Source organism: Galeopterus variegatus, unplaced genomic scaffold (genome assembly GCF_000696425.1).
Source record: "Galeopterus variegatus unplaced genomic scaffold, G_variegatus-3.0.2 Scaffold1419, whole genome shotgun sequence".
Taxonomy (NCBI): domain Eukaryota; kingdom Metazoa; phylum Chordata; class Mammalia; order Dermoptera; family Cynocephalidae; genus Galeopterus; species Galeopterus variegatus.
This window is the reverse complement of record NW_007727530.1, coordinates 273,432-283,076: the sequence shown is the minus strand read 5'-3', so window position 1 is coordinate 283,076 and position 9,645 is coordinate 273,432. Positions and strand designations below refer to the sequence as shown.

Below are 9,645 nucleotides of genomic sequence, written 5' to 3'. Positions count from 1 at the left end.
CGGGGGGGGGGGGGGGGGGTAGGGGGAAGAAAAGTGGTGGATTAATGGGTACAATACTATGCTATCTACCCAAAGTGACTCATTGTGCAGTATATACATGCATTGAAACAACACACTGACTACACAAATATGTACAAATAAATGTTAATTTTTTTTTAATTTTAAAAAAATATGACTTATCTGGCTCGCATCTTCAGTAGTATAGAAATTCCAAAAGTTTGACTTTAAGAGTGAATATCACTTTCAACTTGGGGGTTAGAGCAGAGGCTGCCAGTGTCTCACCCACATCTTCTTGCCCTTAACACTTTAGTGTTTGCCAGTGGTCTGTCTTCCAACAACTGGCCCTTTTAACTCTTTACCGAAGGGCTTTCTCTGGCAGCTGGAGTGCATTTTATGCAAGGGGCAGGTTGGAAGTGCTGAAAAATTAGTGTTCCCTGGGAGCAGCACTTAATCAATGACTGACAGAAGTTTGTGTATAAATACCCCAACTTCTTTTCTTCTCCAGTGGGATAAGTCTAAGGATCATGGCCTTAGAAAATTCGTGGCATTGACTGCCGAATTTTCCAAGTGGAATTAAACTCTGGTTATCCATAGTGGGAATGGCTTCAGAAATCACCTTATATTGGTTACTTTTCTTCCCTTATTTTTCCTTTTGCACCTCCCCACTCTTTTACCAGTATGCCCTAGAATTACTTTCCAATCTAAAATTCTTGTCTCAAGTTCTACTTCCTGGGGAACCCAAAGACATAGGGAAGTGTACATACATTCAATTTGAAAAAAGAAGTAAACAAAGGTTCTATAGTTTTGGACTGGAGAACCTAGAATTTTAGCCATCTATCCATGTTTTTTGAGACTGGTAAATCACAGTAGTAGGGTATCATGGTTTTGCTTAATGTATGCTGTTAGGACTTTGAATTATCCTAGTTACCAAGGAATATTTAAACAGTAATGCACAGACTTTAGTATGCTTAAGAATCACTTAGGTTTCTTGTTATAAATGTGGATTCCTGGCCCCCATCCTCAGAGTCTCTGATTCAACAGGAATCCAGATTTACTATTAATCGTTAGGTCAGAATAAAGCATAACAAATACTTACGTAGGTGTTCGGAGGATCCCACTTTGAGAAACACTCATCCAGGGGCCAGCATTTTCATTACTCGTAAGCTGTCATGGCCAGCTGGGTTCTTTATGCCTACGAGAAGGTTTGAGCTGACTCTGACGACTGCAACTTGTCCAGGAGTCCCAATTCTGTGCTGCTAATACCAAAACTTAAATTTAATTTTAATCTGATTCAGATGGCACTGTTACTATTCCTGTCTGCTTCTCTGCCAAAGGTAGACATGGGAAGTGAAGCCTGGAAAAAAAAAAGTGTGATGTAGGACAGAGGGTGTGGTGAGCAGAAGAACTCTAGCAGAGGTCTTGAGAATGTAGTTCTCCACCCTCACTTATTTCTTGGGTGTGCCTTGGCCAGGCCTCCTTTTGAATCCCTTTGTGCCCAGTTGGGAGATGAAAGCATGAAAGCAGAAAGCACTGCTGAGAAATCACATAGCTATGAGGCTAACATTTGCTCTTACTCCTTCCTTGAAGCCATTCTAGTCCTCTTGCTGCCCAATGAAGATTCAGAGAAAAGGCCACCAGGGCCCAATGACAGTATCGTCACCCTTCCTACGCCATATTTTACATCCTGCACAATATTCTCATAGCAATTTCCAAATGATGACCACTTGTCAACTCCTGTGGAATTTCAATTATGAGAACCAATTTACCTTTTTTCAATTAGTTCATACAATTTTATTTGGATTTGGCATTCCCTTTATTCCTACAGCTCCAACAGGCATCAAAAGGCAAATAATTGTTCCTTCAGTTTTATCGATATGACATTGTTATCTTCTTTCCTCACTAAATTTTATTACTCTCCAATTCTAGAACTAACTTATTGAGACATGTTTTTCTTTGGTGCAATAATACAAAATGGCTGGAAATTTAGGATGATGCATTGTCCTGCAGTTTATTTTTGTAAAAATGAGAAGTATATCTCCAAATTTGCTAACGATACTAATTTGTTACTGGATATACATTAGACTCAGAAATGTCTGGGATGATTTAAATTTGTCTCAGAAAATTCCTTCCTGCCATTTTCTTTCAATAGCCATATATAAAAAAAAAAAAAAAAAAAAAAAGGAAAGAAAGAAAAGAAAAGGTTAAGCTACTAGAGTGCAATAGGTGGGAGTCTAGAAAGGTGGAGACAACAACGTACTTAAAAACATTTCAAAGCTTCAAAGATGAAAATTAAAGTACAGTTACTCTCATGTCATTCCAGAATATTAGAGTAATGTTCCATCGGGAGCAAGGCATTTCTACCTCTTGATTATTATTCCTAGAGAATTTTTCATGGTACTTCCAGGAGGAAAAAAAAAGATAAATGAAGAGATTTCCTTAGACTAATGTTCTCAAACATTTTGTTCTTGAAATTTCTTTACATTCTTAAAAATTAAGAGGATCTCAAATATTTATTGTATGACAAATTAAAAATGAGAATTAAATATCAATTTAGTAATTCATATAAAAATAACAAACCTATAACATGTTAACATGAATAAAATATTTTATGAAAATAAGTATATTTTCCAAAACCAAAGAACAAATTTGTGAAGAATGGCAGAAAAAATTTCTCCCTCCCAGTGCAAATATTCTCTCGAAAGCCAAGAAATATGACTTAAGACTATTAAAAGACTTGTGTCATTATCAGTATGCTATGAACTTTAAAAAGTGTATTGCTAAATGCGGCACCCTTAAAATGAATTATGTACTATGCCTGCCTCACTCACTCAAGATACAAAATCTTGGCTAGAATACTCAATTTGCTAAGCTTAAGCCAAGTCTCTTTGACAATGGGTTGAGAGATGTGATACCTAACCTCTCTTACATCCTAGTAAGATATCCTAAAATGTAACAAGAATAGTCATTACAGAAAGGAAAGAACCCTAATCTCTCCTCTTATGTTTATTTTGTAATGATAGTGTGGCTATGAAGAATTATATATCTATAATATACATACACACACATACATGTACTGTTTCTCTATGTATATATATATGCACACACACATATATCATATTTAAATGTATTCACGTACAATATATTCATACATTGATACATAAGAAAGAAGCACAATGAATCCTGTAAATGTTCTGAAATCCGACTGCTTCTTTGTCATTTAAAAAGTGTGTTTTTAGGCTTTATCCTCAGTACTGGATATATTTAGTAAAATGAAATAAAGTATATTATTAAGATTATGTTTTAAAATGTGGCTACTAGAAAACTTTTAATTACATATGTGGATAAGATTGTATTTCTGCTGAGCAGCACTGATCTATAGAACAGGAAAGGAAACCAAGTGATTGGCAAGGGTTGAAAACTAAAGACACAGAAGGAAAGTGGCACATGCATTTTATTTTAAGTTTTCTAAGGTAGAAAATATTAAATCAGAGCTTATTAATATTTTAGGAGAATAGTGAAAAAAGAAAATTAAAAAATAAAAACGCTTTTTAGAATAAATTATGATTGATGATTAGAATCTCTCTGAAGATTTTGCAGCACACTGCCTAATCAGACTACTACTACTTAAAAAAATTTTCACATAGTAAGTAGTATCTCTTTCTTTGTACAAGCTTGGTTGTATCTTGCTTATGTCTGAGAGACTGTCACTGAGGCCGAAAGGAAAGGGAAGTACTAAGTTTTCATTTCAATATGGTTGTCTCTTGACCCTTTCCTAAGTGACAGAAGGAATCTCATTCTCTGCTTCTCAATTGATCACTTGGACAAATGGATCATCTCTTAGTAATATAAATCTATAGAAAATAAACATTAAATGTGTGCCAATCTTAAACAAATGAAGTCTTTTCTTTAAACTTTTTATTATGGAGAATTCCAAATTTATCCAAAGGTAATCACCCACCCTAATAGTAATCAATATCTGGTCAATCGGACCCCACCCACATCGACCACCACTTAGGGCCACCCTCAGTCCCATATTATTTGAATCTCAGACATTATATTAGTTCATCAATAAAAATTTCAGTATGTATTTCTGAGCAAAAGCATTTTAAAAAATATAGCCACAATACTATTACCATACCTAAAAAAGTAATAATTAATAAACACTTAGTAGCATCAAATATCCAGTCAGCATTAAAAAAATTAACTATAACATTTTCATGGTGATTAACTAAATGTAAATTAATATTAGGCCCTGGATTTACATAGTTTCATAATCTGCTCAAAAGAATTGCCTTTTCATATTTCAGTATGTGAATTTTGGTCATCCCTTCATGTGTGGATTTCTGAGGAAATAAAAATATAATCAAATGGTTATCCTATTATTTGATTATAACATTCCTTGGCAATATAAAAAAAATCTTGCAACACAATTTATCCCTTAGAAACAAAGTAAATTACAATTATGATTATTAACCACTAGATGCCACAGTTGCTTCACACAAATGAAATCAACTAAACCTTGATCTGTCAAGAAACAAACGGTAATATTCAAAATAGCACAGTAAAATCCTGAATCAAAGTATCAGCACCAGCATAAACTTGATTATACCTTGTAATGGACACATATGCTGAACATTTCATTTAAAAATATACCTTTAACTTTCATAAGTGATTAAACTCTTATATCCCCCACACCTTTATACTTATTTGTACCTTTTTCTCTGATTTTAAAGGTTATTACTAACTCTTTCTGGTTACTTCAAAGATTCAGTGTGATACCCTGAGAAAAGTCACCCCACTGGCTCTTTCCTAAGTGTGTCAGACTTAGTCTTAGGGTATTTGACAGTCATGTCCTTCCAAAGCTAGGAACATATCCCCTACAAGAACTCTTGCTTCAACATGAATCCAGATGATGCTTTACGTTTTAATAGCTTCAGTTCAGAAAAGGTGGCAAATGATTCATATATTACAATAGTCAAATATGCACATGCTTGAAATTGTTAAAGGATTTAGGAAATACAGGGAATCAGTTTTCCAATTTTCTCTGTAAAGTATTATCATTTTAGGAGGTTTTTGTTCTTACTGCTTTTCTCAAAATCTGTTATTGAGATGCTCCTCAAAGATTGTTCACAAATATACTTATATAGGTAAGTATAGGTAAGACACATCCTTGTATAGGTAAGAACAGCAATATATTACACATTTTTAGCCAGAGATATTAGAATTACCTACATTTGTGTATTCTCTCTTTTAATATAAACAGATCTTGCTATTTTTGGTAGGCTACTATGTTTTCTCTTCTTCAATGACAGAATTTCCATACAAATTTGTCTCTCAACACTCCTTTTACCCAAATGAATTTTTTTTCCTTAAATTCTTCCTAGAGCTTACTACTTTATTATTTTTTTTAATAAAAAACTTAGTCCTTGGTATAGGTTTCCCAGAAAATTATTTACTCGAAGTCATGTATCTTCAAAATTAAAGTGACTATGAGAAAATTACTTCATTGAGTTTGGAAAATATCAAATAAATAACTACAGGAATCTCAATATGTATGAAATTAAATTCATATAAAAAAACAAAAACCTGCTCCAAACTTCTACTTATTACAAATGAGGAAGAGATGCAGACTCTCTGTTGTTTTTTTCTTCTATTCCAAAGTGATGAAGTGTCTTTAATAATGTTTTAAAAGCTTTCCCTCATTCTACCCTTGTCCCCTCTAGTTTTTTCCTCCCCATAGGAGCTAGAGTGGTCCATGTAAAATATAAATAAAAACCACATCACCACTCTATGCAACATCTTCACTCAGAATAAAAGCCAAAATCTTCATAAATGTCTGCAGGGCTCTACATATACATTGTCCAATTTAGTAGCCACTAGCCACATGTGTGTACCGAACATTTGAAATAAGGCTAGCCTGAATTGAGATGTGCTGTAAGTGTAAAATACACAATGGTTTTTAAAAATTAGTACCAATAAAAAGAATGTAAAATATCTCACTAATAATTTTATAGTATCTGTTAGAACGATATTTTGGATATATTAAGTTGAATAAAAATATTAAAATGTGACTGCCGAAAATACATTTAAATTATATATCTTGCATTTATGGCTTGCCTTACAATTCTATTGGACAGCACTGGCCTAAATTTTTAGCAAGTCCCCAGCTCCCTCCCATTTCCAAACTATGTTGGCCTCTGCTGTTCCTCAATATGCCATGCGTGTCTCAAAAACTTTTGTTGGCTATTTTGTCTTCCTGGAACATCTTCCTTCAGATATCCTCATGGTTAGTTTCCTCACTTTCTTCTCTTCTCTGCTAAAATTATCAGACAGAACTTCTCTGACCAATTTTAAATGGCCTCACCCATCACATGCATGCATGCACTAGCCCCCTCTATTCTTTCAAAACACTTATCACTTATTATATGTATTTATTTATATAAATACATCACACACACACACGTATAAAATCTCCCCTTAGTGGAATATAAACCCTATGAAGTTGGGGGCTTTGTCTATTTTGTTTACTGCTGTTTCTCAATAATAGTGCCTAGATTACAGTACATACTAAATAAATACTGGTTAAATAAATAAAAGGATGAAATATCATAAAAACAAGTAAGATGACATTTAAGAAATTTTATCATGAAGAAAGGGATTGGAAAATGAGAACTAACACATACTAGATATTCTGCTAAACACTTACATATACTATCCTAATAAATCCACACAGAAATGTATTCATAGGTGAAAAATCTAAAGCTCAGAGAATTTAAATAACTTTTCCAAGGTCACTTAGCTAGTATGGGATATCAATTCAATGCCTTTCATTTTATTTCAATGCTTTCTAGTGCCTTCCCTTATTCCCAGACTAAATTAGATGCTCTTGTGAGTACTCTCTCAGAGACTCTGCATTTTCCCTTCATATCATTTGTCACCATTGTCACTCATTTTGTAGTGTGATGTTTAATGCTGTCTTCTCCACTGTGCGATAGGCCTCATGATAGGAAGCAGTGAATAGCTTGTTGACATCTCCATGCCCAGAGCCTTCCACCTTGTCTAATGTTTAATCTCTAACACATACAAGTACTCGACAAATAAATGAATAAAGTTACCTCTCTCCCTCAGTATTCTAAACAGTTGACAAATGGGTTATTTGTGCCCAATGAGAATTAATGATTTAGCAGGTAAACTATAAGAATGTCACCCATTAGAATGAAGCCCAGCTGAATACTGCAGGGCAGAGTATGTTGGTGTGTAGACAACTATTTGTTTCTGACTATTGATCATATGGAAAATCCTCTGAAAATGTGCTGTCCAACATAGTAGTCCTTAAATACACAGGCTATTTAAACCAAAATCAATTAAAATTATGCACACTTGAAAACTTATTTCCTCCATCACACTAGCCACATTTCAAGTGCTTAATAATCATATGTGGCTAGTTGCTGCCTTATTAGACATCATAGATAAAGAATATTTCCATTTAGGGAAAGTCCTATTGAATAGTACTGTTCTAGGAAGTTTAAAATGTCCTTGGGAAGATAATATTTTTAAATCAAAAAGGGCCTGTCTGTTTGACTACTTTTGCATTCTAACTAAAATTTAACTTTGAGAAAGAGTCCAATAACCTGTATTCCCAAGTGTCTCTGGGCAAGACCTAGACATGGAAAAGAAGCTTCATTGTCCAGCAGATGAAACAGTCAGACGTGCTCATGCGCCGCCAGTAACTAGTGTGGAAAGAACCTCCCCTCCTAGGGCTCCAGGCAGGCCTCCTGTTCCAGGGACGCTGCCAGCACCTTGTTGGATCGAGTCATTATGTCTAATGCCATTCAATACCATCCCTTTGCGTCTGATGTATAAAACAGAAGACTGAAATTTGAAGAGGAGGAAAGGGTTTGGGATGCCAAATGCACCCCAGACTATAGGTAGATGCACAGCTTTTAGAAAGAATTTTGTAAATGTCCCCTCCTTCAAAATGTCACACATTTTTAGGTAATTTCTTAATAATGTAACTATTTTAGTTATTTTGGCCTATACAATTTACATTTTTTGAGATTCTGTTGGAGATTTTTTCCTCCCTCATTGGAGAGGTAAAAAATTTCCTGTTATTGCCTTAGAAAATAAAAAGGTTTATAAGCTGGAATAAAAATTATATCTTCTTTTTTAGTGGGTGTGGTATAGTGGAGCGGTTAGGATTCTAGACTTTGGTTTTGTCTTGATATCAGGCTTCCAAGCTTGCCTCTGCCATTTCCTACTTATGTGTCCTTGGACAAGTTATTTCACTTCTCTGAGTTTCTCTATATAAAGATATATAATAGGATATATCCTTGGGATTGTTGTGGAGACTTAATTAGGATTATGCACACAAAATATTTAGAACAATATCTGGTACATAGAAAACACTCAAAAATATTAAACATCCATTCTATTCCTCTTCCTATTTTTACTGCTCCTGTTATTTTTTAAATAAACACTTTCTTTTGGAATAAAAAATATATCTATTATATTTTTTGATTAAGTTCACTTATTTCGGGGAGGCGGGGAGATAGGAATTTCTTTTAGTTTGGATCTTCATGGTATTTTGTGAATTTGTTCACATTTCTCCATCATATGCCTGTCCTACTGAGCCCATCTTCTACCAAGACTAAAAATAGCTCCTGGTTCTAACTTCTAGACAAGAGACCCAGTAGGGGAGCGAAAGAAGAGACCATTATGCAGCCCCACATGTCCCAACTCAACAGGTGGAGAACATGAAATTTTCACGTTCTTTGGGGATTGAGCCCCCACTCACCATGTCTCCCCCAGCGTTTCAGGACAGGTATTTCCAATTCTCTGAGATGTTCTTAGGAGAGGCACCAAGTGACAATGGTGCTTCTGTGTACGACCAGGGAGGGGGCGGTGAAGGATGCAGGTAGGGACAGGAGAGTTTGGCTGGGAGGAGAGGTGCTGGGATGGGACAGATGGTTTCTTGAGTGGTGAGCGGGACCAGGAGTGGCGAGAGAAGGCGCGGAGTGGCAGCGGCCAATGCAACGCGAAAGGGACGAACAACGCGACGAGCGGCGCACCGGCGGCCCTGGGGCGGGGCAGAGTGGGGAAGGGTCACGCCAGGACGTAGCCGGCGGTGGGCCGGGGGAGGCGAGCCCGGGGACAGATGAGCGCGCTCGCTGGGGGCTCGGGGACCCGAGCTCCGCCGATGAGGTCAGCGGAGCGCAATCGCCGGGAGGAGGGCAGGGGAGCCCCCGGACGCGGGTGTGGGGAGGCCGGCGGAGGGGCGGGACGGGACGGGAAATGGGCCGGAGAGCTAGAGCCGGGGGAGGAGGGACGAGGGGGCGTCGGCGCTGGAAGCCGGAGGCGGCCCGACAGGGATCGTTTCCTTCCGGAGAGGAGGCCGGCTCTGGACCGAGGCGCGGACGGGGGGCGTCCGAGGGCGGGTGACGGGGGAATACCGCGGTGGTGCTTGCGGCTCCTCCTCCGGGCCAGTCCGGAGCCGGGCGGCGGGGGCAGGGAGAGGCGGGGAGCGAGGGCGGGAGCTCGGGAGGAGGGAGGAGGAGGGACCAGGCGCGCCAGTGACAGGGTGGCAGCCTAGGAGCGGACGCGTTGCCGCCGCCGCTGCTCCTCCTCCTGCAGCTCCTCTCGCTGCCG

General features: G+C 37.7%; 1 protein-coding gene across 1 annotated transcript in view; it reads left to right on the top strand.

Moving 5' to 3' along the window:
* Positions 1-9,196: 9,196 nt before the first annotated feature.
* Positions 9,197-9,645, top strand: part of CHSY3 (chondroitin sulfate synthase 3) — a 266,583-nt gene continuing 266,134 nt past the window's right edge. The window contains exon 1 of the mRNA XM_008576889.1: positions 9,197-9,434. Within this exon, the coding sequence (XP_008575111.1) occupies positions 9,197-9,434 (238 nt within the window). The remainder of the gene's footprint in view (positions 9,435-9,645) is intronic.